This window comes from Podarcis filfolensis (genome assembly GCF_964270895.1).
Source record: "Podarcis filfolensis genome assembly, chromosome: 12".
Classification (NCBI taxonomy): Eukaryota; Metazoa; Chordata; class Lepidosauria; order Squamata; family Lacertidae; genus Podarcis; species Podarcis filfolensis.
In genome coordinates this window covers 31,762,724-31,783,820 of record NC_139614.1, presented here as the reverse complement: position 1 = coordinate 31,783,820, position 21,097 = coordinate 31,762,724, and the positions used below count along the sequence as shown (strand labels likewise).

Genomic DNA, 21,097 nt, shown 5'->3' with positions numbered 1-21,097 from the left:
TAATGGTCAGGGGTCCCTTTACCTTTACCTTAGTAGATTCTAGGCTGTTCTCTGTAGCAGATTTTTTAAAAACCAGAAAGTTACCACTGACACTTTACAGCTCTCTAGGAAAGATTTGTGCATGTAAAATGCCGTGATCCTTTATTCTTTCTATTCCTTCATTTTCTGAGAAATCTTGCATTGGCAATGACGTCTAGCTATTACCTTTTTGACCAACTGTATTTTGGATGGCTTCCTGCTCAGTGTTGACTGTGAATTGCTCCATTAACTTTAATAACTCTAATTTTGCTTTTAAGTTAGGCAAATTCTTGATCAATTTTGTCAGTGGCAAAAAAGTAATGAGTTGCATCAAACAAAAGCAATTTTGGATCCTGTTACATTTAGATTTGAGGGAGTCTGGCATACTCTTTATGAATTAAGATAACTCTAAGGTCATCTGTTCGCAGGAAAAGGATTGAGAATTTAATTCTAAATACAGATAATGATAAGGGGGCCTAATTCTTTTAATGCACCTTCTAAAAAAGTGGAAAATAGGTAATTAAACCACCTCTGGCATCACTTCACCTCTTAAACTGTTCATCTGAATATCTTCTTCCCTCTCCCACATTGGAGAAAGACTTCAGTTTTTTATTTCAGTTTTAATTTCTTACTCACATTTCACCATGAGGTCCCAGGAGAGGTTATAGCAATTTAAAACTACAACACTGAAACTATTTAAAACAAATTATAGTCACAAAGATAGGGTGGATCTGAAAAGTATGTATCTCAGGTGTCAGAGGCTAGGGACATTTAATAGAGGCGTCAGAAGCATCTCTGGGAGCGAATTTCACAGCTTTTGGGCTACCACAGAGAGTTCCCCCTCCTGGGACACCAATCACCTTGAACTACTAGGGGCAGTAGAACTACCAAGAGTCCTTCTCCCCAGGGGGTCTGAAGGGAAGGAGGTGGTATTTTCAGATATTGGGGGGCTAAATTATTTAGAGTTTGAACCCCAAAATGAGCACCTGGAAATTGACCTGGAAACTAACCGGCAACCATTAGTTGCATCAGTAATATGGCTGCTACATTTTGAACTAGGTGAAGTTTCCGAGTCAGAAGGAGCAGCCGACGTTTTTTGGTAGCAGATTCCAGAAATGTAAATGGCGGCTTGATGATCAAGTAATGTATCAAGCCCAGTCATTTAGATATTTGAGTTTTATATTGAACAATTGGTTCTCCTAGAAACAACAGCAACTGTTTAAACACCAGTTTGTCAGTTTCCAAAAAAAAATACTTAGCAAAGAATGACAACTGGAGATCATTGTGTTGAAGATTTTGTCTTAGTTCAGTTATTCCATGAGGCCAAGCTCTGGAGAAATGGCCAAAATCGCATTTGGAAATCTTGCATTTGGAACTTTTGAGGGAGGAAAGTAGGACATATCTGCTGTTCTCGGAGCTAAACTTGGGTTGCCATCTATCGCAACCAGAGTTGAAAATAAGTTAAATGGATGGTAACATCCTTTCAAGCTATGCCGGATGGAAAATGAAGGGTGGAGTGCTGGGCACAGAGATGTCAAAATAAACTGGCAATTGTAACTGTTGAAGGGTTTTTGGTGTTAGGCCATTCATTGTTGTGACCTGACGGAATGGGTTTCTGGCAGTGATGTCCACAAACATAATTATGGCTATGAATAGCATGTATTTCTTGTGGTGATGTTGCAAGTTTAAGAAAGATCACATCAGGGCACATTACCTTCAAATACTGACCTTCCTTGTGTAGGCCTTTTATGGATTTTAAGTAAGACCATAGTAGATACAGTGGTACCTCGGATACAGTGGTACCTTGGGTTACATACGCTTCAGGTTACATACGCTTCAGGTTACAGACTCCACTAACCCAGAAATAGTGCTTCAGGTTAATAACTTTGCTTCAGGATGAGAACAGAAATCAGGCTCTGGCGGCGCGGCAGCAGCAGGAGGCCCCATTAGCTAAAGTGGTGCTTCAGGTTAAGAACAGTTTCAGGTTAAGTACGGACCTCCGGAACGAATTAAGTTTGTTACCAGAGGTACCACTGTATCTTGAAGGGATGACTACTGGTATTCCAATGTAGGAGTGAAAATGTTTATTGTTGTTGTTGCAGCCAAATCAAATATACTACTAATTACTTTATTTATTTTGCCCATTATATGTCGATCCATTGAGAAAATCTGGTTGCCTGTTCTGTCTCAGTATTTGAGTTAAACACCACAAGATGCTGTGACTGAGATACTAAGAATAAATTGTTTTTATAACTTACATGGTGGTGGTGTTTGTACCAAATGTGTTCCCCACAAACTAATTATTTTAATGATTGAGCTTAATTGATTAGCATATGTAGCCATCATGACTGATTTGAATTTTTCATTATGTTTTAAATTTCATTTTAATCAAGGTCAGTTTTATTGATTTTAGCATATAGTAGAACGCTTGATGGGTTAGTCTATCTGCAAGTACTTTGGTGCTCAAAAGAAAGGCACAGTGTTGTGCTCCTCCTAGTTTCAATATCTCGGGTTTATAAAGATAATTGAAAGCTCCTCTATACTGAGTCAGACCATTTGCCAAGCCGGCTCAGTGTTGCCCACGTTGACTGGTTGCGGCTCTCCAGCATTTTGGACAAGGGACTCTCCCACCCCTACCTAGAGATGCTGGGGTTTGAACCTGGGACCTTCTGTGTTCAGGACAGATGCTCTGCTAATGGCCTTTCCCTTTATGAAGCAGAGCCAGGAAGGACTTCTGCTTGAGACTTTTGAGCAGCATTAGAGCCAGTAGGGTGCTGCCCTGCCAACTGCAGTCTGCCCTCAAGCAGCCTCTGCCTACCTGCCGCCTTATTACAACCACTCTACAGGGTGGGACTGGCAGTTAGCTTCTTCCTCCATAGTGCTCAGTTCAGTGTTGCCTTTGCAGAACTCAACAGGGAGGAGGCAAAGCTAGAATTAGTCAGCTCCGCCAGTCATTTGGCACTGGCGCCACCTACTGCTGGCCTCCTTGCTTTCCACCCCACCAGTGCCAGTGGACACCAGCCGCCATTGCCTTTTATAACTGTTTCTAGTTAGAGTAAACAGTACTGTGCTAGACTGACTAACGGTTTGACTCGGTTTCAGGTACCGTCATACGTTGCAATGGCAGTGGGAGAATTTGAACCCAGACTGATTATGTGGCCTTTATTTTACCCATCAGGTTTGTTTTGTGTGTTAAATTGGACTCTAGTCAGTATATAGGTAAAAAGCTCTTGCTTTTCCCAGTTGTGTCTTCAAACTCAGGCCATATTATTCTCAGTGGAGTCCTTATAAAACCGTATCTTGTTTCTTTCTCATCGATTGTTTTACATTAAACTGAAAGACAACTTTTAGGACTGATAGTAGAAAAAGGGCACATTTGGTTTTGCAAAATTGCTCTTGCCCAGGGGAAGCATTGGTTAGTAAATAAAGCTTTAATTAACATCATCCATCACCATGAAGGGTGAGATATTAGTTCCTGTACTTGTGCTTGTATATTTTGATGGCTCTGCACTGAAGTGCATGCAGATAACTCCTTTGAGGAGGCAGATGTAAATTTTTAGATTTTCGAGGCTGAATATAATTAGACTTTAGAAAAGTAGCAGTCTCCTTTTCCTATTTAGCAGGAAGAATTGTTGAAGAGTAATGTATATCTTTTGTCATCTACTTGGCAAAACAGGAAGTGGACTAATGAAAACTTTGTGTTATTGTTTCATTGACTAATACTTAGCTGCTAGTATGTACCTTTGAACTTTTGGGGACTGACTTCTGAGTGAAGTTTCAGAAGATTCTGCTACTCATTAATTCTCAAAGAAGCATTCTTAAATTAAGAATTCAGGTAGGTAGCCGTGTTGGTCTGACACAGTGTGTGTGTGTGTGTGTGTGTGTGTGTGTATTGTCCAGTAGCACCTTAGAGACCAACTAAGTTTGTTCTTGGTATGAGCTTTTGTGTGCATTCACACTTCTTCAGATACTGTACAGTGGTGCCCCGCAAGACGAATGCCTCGCAAAACGAAAAACACGCAAGACGAAAGGGTTTTTCGGTTTTTGCGTCACTTCGCTAGACGAATTTCCCTATGGGCTTGCTTCGCAAGACGAAACGTCTTGCGAGTTCTTGCGAGTTTTTTTCCTTTTTCTTAAAGCCGCTAAGCCGTTAATAGCCGCTAAGCCGCTAATAGCCGCTAAGCCGCTAATAGCCATGCTTCGCAAGACGAAAAAACCGCAAGACGAAGAGACTCGCGGAACGGATTAATTTCGTCTTGCGAGGCACCACTGTATAGTTCTTCTTCAGGTATCTGAAGAAGTGTGCATGCACACGAAAGCTCATACCAAGAACAAACTTAGTTGGTCTCTAAGGTGCAACTGGACAATTTTTTAAATCTAACAGCTTATTTCCACAGCAATGAGCTTTAATCTTTTTTTTTTTTTTGGCTAGTTTATGTACCAGTTGAATATGACCCTTATGGATTTATTAAGGTAGAATTTTCTTTGACTTCCAGGAACCTTAAAAGAATTCTCAGTTCTCATGTAACCTTAAAGAGGTTACTTCATTCTCTGGTATAAGTTAGAGAAAGCCTACATTATGAATTCTTACTCCATAGAAGTTGCTGAATATTTCTCCCGGGCTTTACGACTGGGAGATACAAAAGGAAAGTAGTGGTTGTTGTAATTTAGAAACACTTCGTTACAAGAAACATTAGGATAGGAGTTTAAAGATGATCTCTGCAAAAATGGTGCAAGGGGTGTGTGTGTGAAGTCTGACTCGCTGTGGAAGCTCCAGCAGAAAACTAGCTGCTGCCCTCACTACTAATTAATAAAAATGCTATGTTGGTTGCAAGATAAAAATTAGGTATAAAAGGAGAATTCCAAAATCCAAGTTTGAGACAAGTGCTCTTTGGTGAGAACCCCAGCAGAGATTTAAAATCACTAAATTATTGATATAGGAACTCAAGAGTGGCTTGTAAGAGCCATGCGGTCCTGAACTGGAGCAGCCAGCTCAGATCTCCTCACACATTCAGCTTCTCAGGTAGAAAGAAGGGGAACAAGGTCTTGATTACCTAGTCTCTCTTAAGGTGAGCTAAGCCTGGCAGCACAGCTTACTCTATGGCACAACCCCTTCCTTCATGCATTAATTAAACATGTTGGTTATATGAGGCTGGTTATCCCACAAAAGCTTGTCTCAAGCTGTTGAACCCAAACTTATTAGAAGGAATCTTTCATATTAACATTCATCTGTGTAATTCAGTGTGAGTGGAGGCTGCTGCCTTAAAAAAGAACCCTGGGAAATGTAGGATGTGGACACATAACTTGAGTAACCCAAACTGGGAGTGGATTTATATACTTGGAATCCAGTTTGTGAGACCAGTAGTTGGCTCAACTTGCATCTCAGTTATTTTCAGTATGGTTGAGTGGATTAATAATTTCTATCTCAGGTGAGTCCAGTAATCTGTCTGGGCCTCCACTGTTAAGTTTTATTTTTTGTGAATGGTTAGTTCCAGACTTCTTGGATTTTACCATTTGTTTCACAATGTATGTTAAAGAAAGATGGCACCATATTCCTAGATGGTGTGTGTGTGTGTGTGTGTGTGTGTGTGTGTGTGTGTGGTACAAATACTGCTAAACGTGAAAAGGAGCTCTTCATCAAGTTTGTTCCTGTGGCCAGTGGTGAAAATTACATACTCCAAAAGCCTTTGTAACGTACCAGTCAATGATCTGTCTACCTCCTTTCTCATTACAAGGAGTGATACAGTACAAAAGCTGCTGAGACTTGATGCTTTTTCAACCTGAATGGCACCTGTAAACCTGACAGTTGCTCAAAGGTCCTTCTTGTTTTCCTGCTCAATGAAGGAGAAAATGAAAGAAGGAAATGTCACTCTTTTGAAAGTGGGAAACACTTGAGACAGAAAATCTCCCCCACCTCATTTTTTTGTGTTTTTTGTTAAAGGCACAAATGCTAGCTGTATAATGAAAGGCTTTTTGCAACGCCTACTTTCTTTTTGCTATCTCAAAAGTAAAAACCTTTCTCAGTGTATTGTAGAAGCATGGAATGATACCCTAAAGAAGCAAAATGTCATTAAGGGTCAGGCAGTCAGTATATGTCCTCAACATATTGGGTCAATGGGTTATGTTTGTTCAGGAATTTTATGTCTCTGGATGTTAGAAGCCTGCCTTTGTTCTTTTCTTACTCTATATCAAATCAATTTGTCACTTTGGAGCACTGTTGCTTGGACTGCACTGAATGTTCTCCTCTTTCAGTTTGGAGGGGGGGGTCAAAAGCTTGCTTTCAGAGGACCAATATACTTCTTGAAAGAATCCTAAATTCTGTGGATGTTAATCTCCTCTCCCCCCGCCCACCCCATATGTTTCACTCCCATTGCTCTGCTGCTATTCTGGCAACTCCTCCCATCCACACACCATATTGCCATCACCTTCCGATAGTCACATTGGCAATCCTAATCCCAACTCATCATAAATAGGATGATTTAATGACACTACATAGCCAATGAGATCCAGCTACGTGCTGATGTCACTGAAGACAAACAGAGCCATTAACCTCAATCCCAATAGATGGACACTTTTGCATCATTTCAATATAGCCATAAAAAATACTGAGAGCGGGGGGCTTTTCAATGCTGGTGAAAATATCCATGAACAGTTGGGTGCTCTGATTTAATGTAGTTTATTTGCCACTGTCTTCTTGACACGTCTATGGCTTTAAAATTGCAAAACTGCTGTATCCCAAGCAAAGCAGACCTTTGGAAAGTTCGTTTTTCATCACAATCCTTGTACAGTGGTACCTCAGGTCCTCCTAAACTTAATTCGTTCCGGAGGTCCGTACTTAACCTGAAACTGTTCTTAACCTGAAGCACCATTTTAGCTAATGGGGCCTCCTGCTGCTGCCGTGCCACCGGAGCATGATTTCTGTTCTCATCCTGAAGCAAAGTTCTTAACCTGAAGCACTATTTCTGGGTTAGTGGAGTGTGTAACCTGAAGCGTATGTAACCTGAGGTACCACTGTATAGTTAGATTGAAAGCCCTGTCTTCATGAATGCTATGCAACCTCTTCTTTATTCATAGACTCCCCTGCTGCCATGGGTGGCTTGAATGGCATTCTGCGCTGCATGGGGCCTCTTCAACTGATGTAGTACCTGCATTCTGCCCACCAACAGTAAATTAGGACAGGAGCAGCAAAGTTGGCATTTCTCTGGGTAGCAGAGCCTCATTCAGAGCAGCCTTTGATGCAAGGAAGGGCCCTGCAGAGAGGGGAGGGAGATGCTTGGCTTTCCTATCAATGCAGCCCAAGAGAACCTTGCCGGAAAATAATGGAACATTACCTGTTGCGCTCCAGCAAGTCCTTTCCCATGGACAACACAGGCAAGAAGACATAGGCATCTCGAAGAAACTGGGCAGACCTTGAAGTCATCTTAGTAGCTGAGAATTCTCCACTGAATTGTGGCCAGTCCCCAGAGACAAAATGGTTGCGGGATGTCTTCGGGAGAAGAAAAGGCTCAGGGGTAAAGTAAACCCTGCTCACATCCGGAGAAGACTCCCTAAGGTGGTTGGATGGTGCCTTGTACACCTCCTTCTGGCAACTCCTGCAGCCCAGCTGGTGCCAAACATATTGCTCTGCTTCCTTTGGACCACATCAGTGAGGCCAAGAGGACCTCCGTGCACACTGCCCACGCTTGCGCCCTCAGAAGGTCACTTTGGTGCTGCTAACACAGCGGTTTGACTTCACCTCTAGAGGCGCCCTCCATTGTCTCTCGAGACAGATGCCGACAACAGCAAGATTGAGCTGCTCATTCTGATACAAAGTTTCAGAGTTTAGGAGAAGGGCCATAGACCTAGTGGCAGAATATATTTTTTATGCAGAAGGTCCTAGGGTCAATCCCAGATAGGACTGGGAAGCAACCCTTCATGAAATTCTGGAGAGCCGCTTCCCCTCAGTATATCAACTAAATAGAGAGCTGTAAGACAGCTTCCTAGGTTCCTGAGATAGGTGGGTCAAGCAGGGAAAATTGGAGGTGTCTCAAGAATCCTTTTGGGTTTCTAATGAAAGATACCTTAGTGAAATCAAATATTAACAAAAGAAGGTTATATACAACAGTGGGACACTCGAGACGGCCCTGCAATGCAAATTGAGAGGAGTTGGGTGAAGTTGGTAGGAAAGGCTAACATGCCAATTCTTTTCCACAATCCAAGCATATGCTACAGTCTCTGTTGTGAGGGGTGGGGAGTAAGAAAGTAGCCCACACTGCCATTTGGAACAGTCCCACTTGCAGCATCTAAATTCACCACTAGTAAAAAGGGACGCGGGTGGCGCTGTGGGTAAAACCTCAGCGCCTAGGACTTGCCGATCGCATGGTCGGCGGTTCGAATCCCCGCGGCGGGGTGAGCTCCCGTCGTTCGGTCCCAGCGCCTGCCCACCTAGCAGTTCGAAAGCACCCCTAAGTGCAAGTAGATAAATAGGTACCGCTTTATAGTGGGAAGGTAAACGGCGTTTCCGTGTGCTGTGCTGGTGCTGGCTCGCCAGAGCAGCTTCGTCACACTGGCCACATGACCCGGAAGTGTCTCCGGACAGCGCTGGCCCCCGGCCTCTAGAGTGAGATGAGCGCACAACCCTACAGTCTGTCAAGACTGGCCTGTACGGGCAGGGGTACCTTTACCTTTACCTTTAAAAACGGCCCACTTTAAATTTTAGTTTTAATACATTATTCCAGTCATCACACACTTGTTCCTCAGTGTAATTTGAAGCAGCCAATAGATTGAAGGTCAAAATTGTAATTCTGGTCATGGAGAATCATATCAAAGAAATTGGTTTTTTTAAAGAATTTCAATCTTCTATTTCTTTGTTTCATAATGGATTTTCAATTTTTCTTTTTAAATGCCTTTGTTATGCATTAGCAGTCAAAAAATTACTGTGCTTTGATTTGCTGCTCACTCGAAAGGTGTTTCACTCATGAACCACATTTCACTTTTAATATATAAATAGGTTTCTGGCTTTAAAGTTTACTGATGTGGAATAGACAGTGTTGTCTTTGAGCTCAAACTGCTTGGCCCGCTTCTCCACAGTAACAACCCCTTTGACCCAAACACCTTGTTTGTTTGTTATTCTCCTTGCAAACTCTTGATGTCTTATTCTTTAATGTTGTTTTTATAGGGCACAGCTTTCCATCTTTTTAATGTGCAGGGAGACAGCGCAGCAATGCATTTGATGAGGTGCTTGCTGTAATATAAATACTTTGACAAAGTGCGGTTGTTAAGAGAAGGTGCACATATTTTATGACTGAAGGAAAGTCTGGACGTTAAAAACATTTAGATCTTCAGGTCCATTTATTGTTGTTGCAAATCTGCAGAGTTTTGCTTGGTTTGCAAGATTTCACTTCATTGATGCTAGAGGGTATCCCTGTGTTTTAGTACTTGGTGTCTTAAGTTTTGCACTAGCATATGCCGTTGCTTGCTTATAGGAACTAGTATTCAGCTGTTAGAACTATGCCATCCATAGGCAGCATTGGGAATAAGATCTCACCTCTTCCATTTTTACAATCACTCTGCCTCTCCCTGTAGGGTCCCCAAATGTCGCTGGCACTTTATCCCTGTTTTTGAAATGTGGATAGTAGATTGGCCACTTGGTGAAACTCTGATCACATTTTCACTTATGACAAAGTGAAATAACTCACAGATGACCACACAAATAAGTAGCGGCTACAATGCTTTTTTCTGGGGGGACGGGGACGCAGGGGTATGCATACACCTAAACATTTTGTGAATCTTTGTACTTTTGTCCATTTACTGTATTTATTTTTCCTGATTTGAACTATAAGATTTTCTTGAGTCAAAGTGAGAGTACCTATAAACATTATTTTAGAAAAAAAGCACTGAGCGGCTATATCCTCCATTCATCGATGTATTTCACTGTAGAAATTCAATGGGAGTTTGAAGTATAGTGAGATGAGCTGTCCAAAGAAAACGTTGTTGTTTGTTTGTTTGTTTGTTTGTTTTAAAAAAGAAACCCATTGAGCTAGTGCAGGCGATTGTAACTTTAAACAGCCATTTGAATCCCAGCCTCAGTCATTCTGTATAATCAAAATAGTGGTTGAAATACGTATCTGCTTGGCACCTGCTATCCAGTAGTGTATCTAGAAAATAGACCCTCTTGGAGCTTTAAATATGATCTAGGTTTCCATTTTATTGTGGATGTGGACAGAAAATGACTTTATCAAAACTTGCTATGCTGTAAATCATTCAGATTAATTTTTGGGTTATATATCCCTGTTCCAAATACCACGAGAGAGCATTATTTATTTGTTGCCCATGTTTCTCTTCCCTCTAATCTTGGTGGTTTCATATAACTTACTTATAGTAATTGATTCTTTCCTAAAACTTTGTGCATTTTATTTGCTTGGAGCAACGAGAAACCCACAGAGAATTCTTGTACATGATGAATCTCTTCCGCTGTCAGGGATGAATGTATTCCAGTCAGGTTTCTCTTCTAGGTAGTCATTTGAATAACATGAAGGCGAGGCTTCATCAGAAACAGCCTTCCCTGCTGAACAAAGCCAGAAGGCCATTGCTTTTAAAAAAACACCCCCCAAAACCCCAAATGTTTGTCTATATATGCAGTCTTTGTGAGATTTAACAAAATCATAGCTTAGTAAATGGATGCCTCGATTATCCACAAAACAGCTGCAGGGTTGAAGGTGAGTAGTATAAAGTTCCTGAATGAACACGTTCATTTTGCTACCCTTGAGGACGAAGAGCTGTCTTATTAATTATGCTTCTCAAATCTCAGGCTTCCCGGCCTTTAGAAGCCCATTGAAGTGTGTGGGTTCTTGTGGTCAGATTATCTGCCTCCTGGATTCTTAAATTTCAGCAATAGCGTGGTTTAGTCCCCAGAGGACCCTGTGTTTCAGCTGGATTTCAGCTAGATAGAAACGAGATGTGCCAGTTTCCATCGCCGGAATACCTTAGTCTGTGTTCATCATGTTTCAATAACTCTGATGCCTGTCTTGCTTTCCTCCCTCCCTCCCTCTCTCTCCCATACCCCCTGCAGGAGGTCTCCTCAGATGCCGCTGGAACGCTGACTGCTGTTGAGGAAAGGAAGGAAAAGGTTCCAACCCCACATCTCAGCCACCTTGTCGTCTTGACATCAGGCAGCACTTTATATGGCTTGGCAGAGAGAGTGGTCGCCACAGAATCCTTGTGCGTTGACTGTCAAACCGTGTTTCTTTCTAATTATTACAATGGACACTTGCAGATTAGTTTTTAGATTCATCCTCCAATTGTTGAACCGCTTCAAGTGGGGTCTTCGTGGTATTAACTTTCTGTCATTGGCTATGACGCTTTGTGCACGATAAGAGCATAAATCGCTTGGGGTTAAATGAGGGATTCATGGTTCAGACTATACTAATATATCCTGAATCCCATACTTCTCTGTCTGTGGCGATGCTTAAAATGGATGCATTCCCAGCTTTTCTGCATCCTTTTGACTTAAAAATGTATCTTATTTTTAAGATCAATATTAGAGCAACTCTTTTGGCCCACTGGGTAGCGCTGGACCGCAGCCTCCTGAGAGTGCCACTCCATATCAGACAACATACTTGCCTGAACTTCTCCAGCTATATTCAGTTGCCTGGTTGCGTTGCCAACTGCTTTGTTTCACCGTGTTCTGTTGTTTACATTTTTGTCTGTGTTCGTGCTCATAGCAAACGGAGCATTTTAATTCAGAAATCATTTGTTATCACTTTGTAACAGAGACAAAGCGTTGGCGCCACTGGGAGATTTCTTACAGAGATATGTGGTTCGTAAAATTAGTGAGCAAGAGCTAAAAAAATTGAGCCCCCTAGCCTAGGCCTCCCTAGTCTAGCATCCTCTTTGCATCAGGGGCAAACCAGGTCCTTAAGAGATAGCCGTGTGCAGGACGCAGAAGGCCTCTCTTGCTGTTGTTCCCTAGCAATTACTATTTGGAAGCATATTATCTCTGAAGCTGGGTGGGGGGTGTTCATATGGCCATCATGACTAATAGCCACTGGTCGGCTTATGCTTCATGAATTTAACTAATTCCCTTTTAAAGCCGTTAAAGCTAGAAGTCATCACACAAAATATTGGGAGTTGCATCTGCAAGATACAACGTAGACAGGCATCTAGTCCAAAAGGCTCTTGTATTGTCTTCCAGAGGCAATACAACTTTTTCTAATATTTGTACCGAGGTCACAATGGATTTTTCTCTTTTGTTTCTCAGAGTGTTTTTAGCTGAGCAGTTTGAGTTCCTCCAGTCTCATCTTGATGCTGTAATGCCTCCAGCCAAGAAACCTTTTCTTCAGCAGTTCTATTCGCAGGTCAGGATTCTGCACACATCCACTGTTTTTATTTTTTAAGGGTTGGATTCATTGATTTCTCCTGAATGGCTGTATCGCCTGCATGACACAGTGATGTGTTGTGCAGTTTATCTGAAGTTTTCCTGTACCATAGGAAGAAAATGCTGTTAATTACACCAGATTCTCCTTGCGTTCCAGACGGTTTCAACAGCCAGTGAACTCCGTAAGCCTATATACTGGATTGTAGCTGCTAAAGCAATTGATTATGAACAGATGCTGCTGCTAATGGCAAATGTGAAATGGGATGTGAAAGAAATCATGTCACAACACAACATTTATGTAGATTCTCTTTTAAAGGTGAGTATCTCTTTTCTTGCATTGCATTTTAATGACCTAACAAAGACAGAAATCATTTCTGTTGGTGCCTTCTTATATATCCTGTGCAACACATTCTCAGCTGGATGTTTTGCTTTAACCAATTTTTTGTTGGCGTTGCTAGAGCTAAAAATATTTGTTTTCCCATTATTAAAGCTGAAGACTTGTGGGTAGCATGCCAGCAGTGAGAGTAGGAGACCTGCTGGAGTTCAATTCGGGTCATGATTTGGGATATATCATTAACAAAGAGCATTATGGGACTCTCTTAGCTGGAAATATGAAAAGCCTGTCACAAGAGACCACAAATATAGAAGGAAAGCCAAGCTTAATTTAATTAATTGTTGGTGGTGCCAGAATCTGGTCAGATTGACCTTGAGGAGTAATCATCTGCAATTACCTTCCCTCTTTTCGTTTCCATTATGAGTTTTATGTCTATCTGTTAAAGACTATCAGTGTTTCCAGACTTACCTGTAAGCGTTAGTCCTTCACTAGTACAATCATAAGCAGAAGTAAGTCCCACTTTACTGCCAAGTGAGTGTGCATAGGATGGTAGCCTTTGTCTTCTGTTGTCCTTACATTTCCTGGACAAGAATAACAGACTTGGGATATGTGAATTAATTATATCCAATCACCAAATTATATATTTTTATGAATTCCATTTGTAGGCTACTATTCCGTACTAATTCTTCCCTATTTTAATCCTTAACTGAGACTAACTTTTTTCCTTAGTAACTCACACTTCACACAGGCTGACTATAATAAAAATATGTTTAGTGTGTGTTGCATGTAGTGCATTTTATGAGTTTATATTTGTATTCTTTAGGGATGGACAAATCCTGCCAATTCTGATTCAGTAATAAGTTGAATTTACTGGACTGGATACTCCATATCCATGTTTGTGAAGTATCACTGGAGCTGTAGATCCCATGAGCTGTGTGGTCTAGGATACTCCCACATATGTGCAGGATAGTACAGTGTGAACCAGGTTCTTGCCACACACCCAGCTGGACTATTTAATTGCTCCAAAGCTATGGAAGCTACAGTATGAAAAGTGGTGGCATGCCCTGGAGTGCACTAGAAGCATCAGCACATACTAGCCTAGGTTGAGTTAGGTAAGCCTCCATGCAGAAAGCTCCAGGTTCAATCCCTGGCATCACCAGTTAAAGTATCAGGTGTCATGAATGACTCGCCTGCTATCTGAGACCCTGCAAAGCCTGCCAATCAGAGCAGACCTAGCTGCACCAATGGGCTGACCAAGGATAAAGTAGCAGCGTGAACACAATTCATGCCATATGAACATTCTATGAACATTCTCCATGTTCCAAAAGCATATCTAATTCAGCTACAGAATTTTAGATGATAGGGGAGTTTTGTGGCAACCCTCATAATAACCATAAATGAGATGAAGTATAATCCATTTTCTCTCCATTTTGTATCATTGTGATTTGTGCCTCCCTTTCCTCCCTCTATATAAATGAGCTTTCATGTCTAGATAGGTGTGTTTTGTATGTATTGCCACCACTGACTAATATTCCCTTTATGTTTTATTAGGAATTTGAACAGTTTAACAGGCAGCTGAATGAGGTTTCTAAGAGAGTTCGTATTCCATTGCCAGTGTCAAATATTCTTTGGGAGCATTGTATACGACTAGCTAATAGAACTATTGTAGAAGGGTAAGTGGGTTATGACACCTTTTCTAATTTTTTTTGTGGGTCCCCCTCCCTGCCTTGTAGCACATGGTTCAACCCTGCTCTTTTCCTGTAAAACCTTAAAATTTGGATGATGTGCGCTAATTAATCAGAGATGCTTGGACTGTGTGGACCCTGCTTTAGCCTTGAGTTGGATCAAGGATAGAGAGTCTGCAGGCCTCCTATATGTTGTGGATCTCTAACTCTCATCAGATCCAGCCAGCATAGCCAGTGGCCAAGGATGAATAGAGTTGAAGTCCCACAACATCTGGAGGGCCAAGGGTCCCCATTCCTCAGGAAGATCGTCTCCAGGTTATATCTCAAGTTCTGCAGTGATCACACCACATGTGACCATGAGCTGCCTTGCATAGGATCCATGAGGAATAGAATCCTTGAACTGAGCTTGAGCACAGAGCCACTGTGCATGTGTAACAATATTAATTATTAGGGGAAACTTTTCCTTGCTCCCTTCATTACCGGGTCAGAACGGCTGCTACGGCACCTCAAGGTTCTTAGGAACATAGTAATCAAACAATTGGCCCATCTAGCTCAGTCCAGCAGTGGCTCTCCAGGGTTTCTGACATCACCATTCACAGCCCTACCTGGAGATGCCAGGGGTTCACCTGGGAATGTCTGCAAGCAAGGCAGATGCTCTCCCACTAAGCTACAGCCCTTCCAACATCAATTTAACCAAGAGAATTTATCACTAAAGGTAAAGGTAAAGGGACCCCTGATCATTAGGTCCAGTCGTGGCCGAGTCTGGGATTGCGGTGCTCATCTCACTTTATTGGCCGAGGGAGCTGGCGTACAGCTTCTGGGTCATGTGGCAAGCATGACTAAGCCACTTTTGGTGAACCAGAGCAGCGCACGGAAACACCGTTTACCTTCCCGCCGAAGCAGTACCTATTTATCTACTTGGACTTTGAACTGCTAGGTTGGCAGGAGCCGGGACCGAGCAACAGGAGCTCACCCCGTCGCGGGGATTCGAACCACCAACCTTCTGATCGGCAAGTCCTAGGCTCTGTGCTTTAACCCACAGCACCACCCGCGTCCCTCTAATTTATCACTACAGAAGTATTAATACCACCTTTCACTGTTTAGGTGCACCCCATACTTGTTCCCTAGAGTCAAATTCAGACCATTCATTTTCCAAACCAATTGCCGTCTTGAAAGGCAAGAGAAGAGTATTCACAAGTGAAGTGAGAGTTGTCCCTTTAGTCCTCTGTAAATATATCAGTCTCCAATAGCAGCTTGATATCTTGATAACTGCATTCTGTGGCAATTTGCCCACAAAGATGAGGACGCCAGAGTAGTTACCGCGCAACCACGACTGCACACTTATCTGTTGCTTGTCTGTCTTAGTTACGCAAATGTCAAAAAGTGTAGCAACGAGGGGCGTGCCTTGATGCAACTGGACTTTCAGCAATTTTTAATGAAGCTGGAGAAACTCACGGATATTAGACCTATTCCGGATAAGGAATTTGTTGAAACCTACATCAAGGCTTATTATTTGACTGAAAATGACATGGAACGCTGGATCAAGGAGCACAGGGTAAGGCATAGATTTTTAGTTCCTCTCATTGGGTGGGAATTGTGGGGAATATCCTTGAGGCAACAGTGGAGGCCATGTAATTTAAGCAGAGGTGGCTGGCAAGGAAAGTGATAAACTTGCTCTCCTCCCCATCCATTTGGTCTGAAGTCACTTGCCCCATGATAAAAAGGCCCATGAGAGAGAGAGAGAGAGAGAGAGAGAGAGAGAGAGAGAGAGAGAAGAGAGAGAAAGAATAAGCACTAGGCTTATTTTCCTCATGTCATTATAATCACATGAGGGAGAATAGGGGGGCACACTGGCAAGTCCCACCCTCCTCAGACGCATTACAGGCCCCATATTGAGAGCTGAAGGGCATTTGATTGGAGCTAGGAGCCTCTACTATTTGTCACAGCAAATGTTGGAAATCAAATAGGGATCCCTGGTTTAGAAAAAATGTGCTGGGGACGACGACTTCCCAGCACTTTCTTGCCAGTGTTTGTAATCACATGAGAGGGAAGATTTCCAAATAGGGTTTAAATCTTTCAAGGAAGGGTATAGGCTCCCAGGCTGATATGAGTCCCTAAAGAAGGGTCTGACAACTGAAATGGGTTGGGCTCGTTTCAAGAAGCTATATTCCTAGCATAATGGAGGTGCGTGTCTCTCCCCCCACCCCCTATCCTGGCTTCTGTGTTTTTCCCTTTCTTTTTGATTGGTGCCTTTCCATTCTGTAACAGTCTGTTCCCTGTACTGCTTCCTTTCTGCTTAATATACTAAGTTTAGAAGGCCCATTAGGAACAGTTCTTGATTATTTCTGCGGTTGGTTGCATCATTAAGGAATTGACCCATAACTTTGGCGTTGTTGTATAAGAAAGCAATGAGAATAATACATCAGTCAGAAAAACAACTGCTTTCTCATTTTCTGGTTATTTATCCTATAACTATTTTTATACCTTGTTTTACTATACACATGAAAGCTTATAGATATTAAACTATTAAATCAATTTATTTTAAAATCATGAAAGTTAGAATAGATCACTGTAAGCCTGTAGATTCATAAACTGCCCTGGGAACTTAATTCCATGGGTGGTATGTAAATGCAGTACTGAATAAATTAAGGGACTAAAACGTTCTCCAAGTACCTTCCATAAAAAGCAATCTCTCTTCTGTTACTTGTAGGTTTAGGATTTATCAGATCTAAACAATATCCATGAGGCCACGGCTGTTAAGTTCTTTGGGTGCGCTAATGCAGTCCTACCTTGGAAGTTGAACAGAATCTTTTCTGGAAGTCTGTTCGACTTCCTAAATGTTGACTTCCAAACCACGGCTTCTGATTGGCTTCAGGAAGCTCCTGCAGCCAATCGGAAGCCGCGGAACCCCTGTCGGACGTCCAGCTTCTGAAAGAATGTTCAACAACTGGAACAATCGGTTCCATATCTATATGCTAGGTTGTCCAAGGCTGGCCTAAGTAGACATAAATGAGCCCCAATCATGTTATGCTCTATTGATGATGCGCTATAATTGTAGCACAATAGCTGTGAGCTCGTAAGAGATTCTGGGTGGTAATAGGCTGGGAAGGAGTCCATATGCTTGCACCAAAGGAAACCTGGAAACAAAGTGAATTGGATGTGTCAGAGCTGTGCTTAACTTTTCTCACTCAACGAGACATCTGAGGCACACAGTGCGCAAACCCACCAAAGGTCACCAATTAATCATCCAGAGCAAAAGGGGGAAAAATGTCTTGGCAGATTATTTTCTTTTAACATTGGATAATAACTCCCTACCTAGCTCCCAGCGACTTCTTCCACAAATCTTGTTTCAGCCTCTTTTCTTTATCCATCCAAATAGTCTGCGTTGGAACTTATATAGCTCTGCTAAATGTGAGCCTTTTTAAAAAGTGCTATTTTTGTACACTCCTCATTCTGAAACTATTGCAACTTCTAAACAATGAAGTTAGAATCCTAGTTATTCTCACCATACATTGGTTGGAACGGTGCATGGTTGCATTTTTATTATTATTATTTTTTAAAACTTGCAAATGTTGCACTGAGTCAGTAATCCTGGATTGCTCTCAATCTGGCTGACATTTACTTTTCTTGGATGAGCGTAAACCCACTTTGAGAGCATTTCCACCCTTCTCCCTTACCCAAGAGAAATGTTAAAAGCTTTACCTCTGTTAAATAATCACTCAAATGTTCTGGCAGTGTCTAAAGCAAGAGAGAGCTCTGTTTAAACAGGCAGCTGTGCCCTGGCACATTTCTGTGTTTTTGTAAGAGTTAACAATTATCCTTCTTAATACACTATTTAAGAAATGTGTTCATCTTTTGATCAGGTACAATATTGCTGAATTTCCCCCCTCAAATCCTTTTAGGTAAAGCAAAATTGGAACTGTGAGCAGAAGCACTAAAAACAGATTTGCCGAAACAGTGTGGTTTTCTTAGTATCTGCTTTCATGGTTGTTTTCAGTCTTAGCCAGTTTCGCATATTTTTCCCCGAAGAATGGAAAATAAATTTTAAGTGCCTTAAGATGTTTAAATATTCACAGAACTGCATCCCATCCAACGCTTGACTAAAACTGTAAGCATTTCCCCGTGATAATCTGCCGTACTTGTTGCAAAACACTCTTCTAAGCTTCACAACCACAAATAATAGCCACATGTGTGGCTTTGAATATTTCTTCAGAAAGTGACAGGTTCTGCCGTGGTGCATTTTCTTCCTTTTCTTTTTCTTTTAGCAATATGTTTCTTATTTTCTGGGCAGTGTCATTCCGCTTGCTTGAAACTAAAATGTGATTTGCTTTCTTTGCCCAGGAGTATTCTGCCAAGCAGTTGACTAATCTGGTGAATGTTTGTCTGGGGACCCACATCAACAAAAAAGCACGACAAAAACTGTTAGCAGCTATCGACGACATTGATAGGCCTAAAAGATAATAGGAGAGAGATTGCAGGGTTTTGTTTTTGTTTTTTTTAACCAATGAAGAGAACGAGGCTATCTCTAACGGACTACTGATGGAGTTTGGTTAAATGGGGAAAATGTGTGCCGTATTCCTATTGACTTTGAAGGCACTTTGAATCAGTGCGGTGGGCTTTTCAAATGCAATTTTTATACTGTCTTTTCTGTTTCTTCTGTTGTCAGGAAGGCACTGTTGTACCATTTTGGCTGTATATTTTCCTTAATTGTGTACTATATGGCTAATCAAAATTAGAAGGAAACAAGCTGAGATATTAATATATTTAGTTGGTGGTTTTTTGTGGGTTTTTTTTGTCTTTTTGTAAAAGGGCTGCTAATGCAGTAGTTCACCCTTCTTTGCTCAGAAGGCGGTTATGAACCCATATAAAGAGAACTTTGTTCAGAGTCTTCAGATTATGAAATGTGCATGTCCTTTAAGAGTGTGCATCAGCAAAATATTACTGTAATGTTTAAGCTCATTGCCTTTTTATTTCCTTGCAAATGTAAGTTCATTTCAGAATGAAATCTGTCTCGTCAAAGGAATTGACCACAAATTATGGGAAAGTAATAAATATTGTACACTAATGCATGGGCTTGTGGAATCTCTTTCTAGTAGCTTACTCCCCCCCCCCCCTTCATCATGGATGATCTCAAAGGGGGGGGTTTGCAGCATTTAAAATTACATAAATAGCATTTAAACAACAATACTTGGAACAGTACAGAATCAATCCATTGTCCCCATACCATTGCACAGATCCGTGTTCCCAGATTATTCAGATGCCTAGAAGAAAAGGAAGGTGACAATGCCAGCTGGATCCCAAGGGGTTGTCATTCCACCATCAAGATGCCATTGCGGACACTCCAGGGTGTGTCAGATCCCAGGATCCCGCTCAGTAATAGAATTTCAAGAAGGATATTCCAAGCATTACTTTATGCTCCCTAGGAAACTCTATTGCTTAGGGGATAAATCTTTTCAGCAGCATATATAAAATCTGAGACTCAATATATTTTTAAAAAGTATCCATCCTCATATTAAAACTTTTGTGGGCAATGATTTTGAGCTCTGCCGTCTTCATCTTGTTGAATGGTTTCTTTAAATGTAAAGGTTCATCATTGTTCCACCCGATGTGTATGTCTTTAAGGGGCCAGAGCAAGGGCCAGAGCAAAATAACGAGACCCAGCTTTGCAGCTGTGAAACATAGCAGGTGCTGCTGAGTTGTGTTAATCAAGCTGTGTCAGCAATTGGGTATAGTATATAAGGAGCAGCACCTAGCTCTTCCATTACCCTGGGGGATGGGTTGGTGGTTGGGTCGTGGTTGTTGATGTATTTAGTGTAAATGGAGTTTTTGTTTTGTTATTAAAACCTTGTTTAATTTATTTTTGAGTCCCTTTTTAATGCATGGTCTCCCCAGCAAGCTCTCTGCAGCGCTACTAAACTGCAAATAGCCAACACATCTATCCAATGGCCACGTGAAGAGTTCATCCAAGAGGTGAAGCTGAGCTTTGGTGAATCCATAACATTTATCTGGAATTCAAGGAAGAAAGTGACTAGTGAGCAATAGACCTCACTTTCTCTTGGCAAAATTGCCCTCGCAAAGCAGATTCTTTTTCTCAGCTCCAGCACAATGCATTTCACGCAGAGCGAACAACTGAACCAAAGAAAAGAAACAAAATAATGATTGGATCTGTGAAAAATAAAGTTTGCCTTGAATTTGGACCTCTGGATATTAATGCTGCCATTAGAGATGGACATCTGTCTGTGCTTTTATGTACCTTGAGGGCTGCTGCTCACGTTGAGCGACGCTTGAAATAATTCACTTTCTTGGGTCATTGCATACTGCAATTGTATTCCTGTTTGTATCAAGAAGGCAGCACTTTTTCTTATAGCAGTGCTTGTTTCAATATAATGTGGTACCTGTTATCAATTTCTATAAAGGAGAAAGCATTTATTAAACTGCTGCGGGCCACTGAATAGTAACAACGCCCCCCTGCCGGCAATGTGCATTAATATTCCTCTTCAAGCAAGTAATAATGCTATTTTTCATAGCTAGGGGACTCTCTAGGGACACAGCTTATCAACAGGTTGTAAACAGCAGCATATGGGAATATTTAATAGTTAGATTTTGGCAGAAGCAGACATCAAATCACTAACCAAATACCAGGTTTACTGGGCTACAAGACATGTACGTGTGTGTGTGTGTGTGTGTGTGTGTGTGTGTGTGTGT

The 21,097-nt window shown here is 41.6% G+C and overlaps 1 protein-coding gene and 1 long non-coding RNA gene across 2 annotated transcripts in view; one reads left to right on the top strand and one right to left on the bottom strand.

The window, feature by feature from the left end:
- The window catches only part of VPS50 (VPS50 subunit of EARP/GARPII complex), a 72,334-nt gene extending 52,877 nt beyond the window's left edge, over positions 1-19,457 (top strand). The window contains exons 23-28 of the mRNA XM_083578561.1: positions 11,069-11,217; positions 12,257-12,353; positions 12,531-12,689; positions 14,259-14,380; positions 15,758-15,947; positions 18,734-19,457. Coding sequence (XP_083434687.1) covers positions 11,069-11,217; positions 12,257-12,353; positions 12,531-12,689; positions 14,259-14,380; positions 15,758-15,947; positions 18,734-18,853 — 837 coding nt within the window. The 3' untranslated portion in view covers positions 18,854-19,457. The remainder of the gene's footprint in view (positions 1-11,068; positions 11,218-12,256; positions 12,354-12,530; positions 12,690-14,258; positions 14,381-15,757; positions 15,948-18,733) is intronic.
- Positions 19,458-19,500: 43 nt separating this feature from the next.
- On the bottom strand, positions 19,501-21,003 carry LOC310745889. The gene is made up of 2 exons (XR_014540431.1): positions 20,343-21,003; positions 19,501-19,963 (listed from the first exon to the last, which is right to left on the bottom strand). It is a non-coding gene; the product is annotated as an uncharacterized lncRNA (long non-coding RNA).
- Between the last annotated feature and the right edge of the window lie 94 nt (positions 21,004-21,097).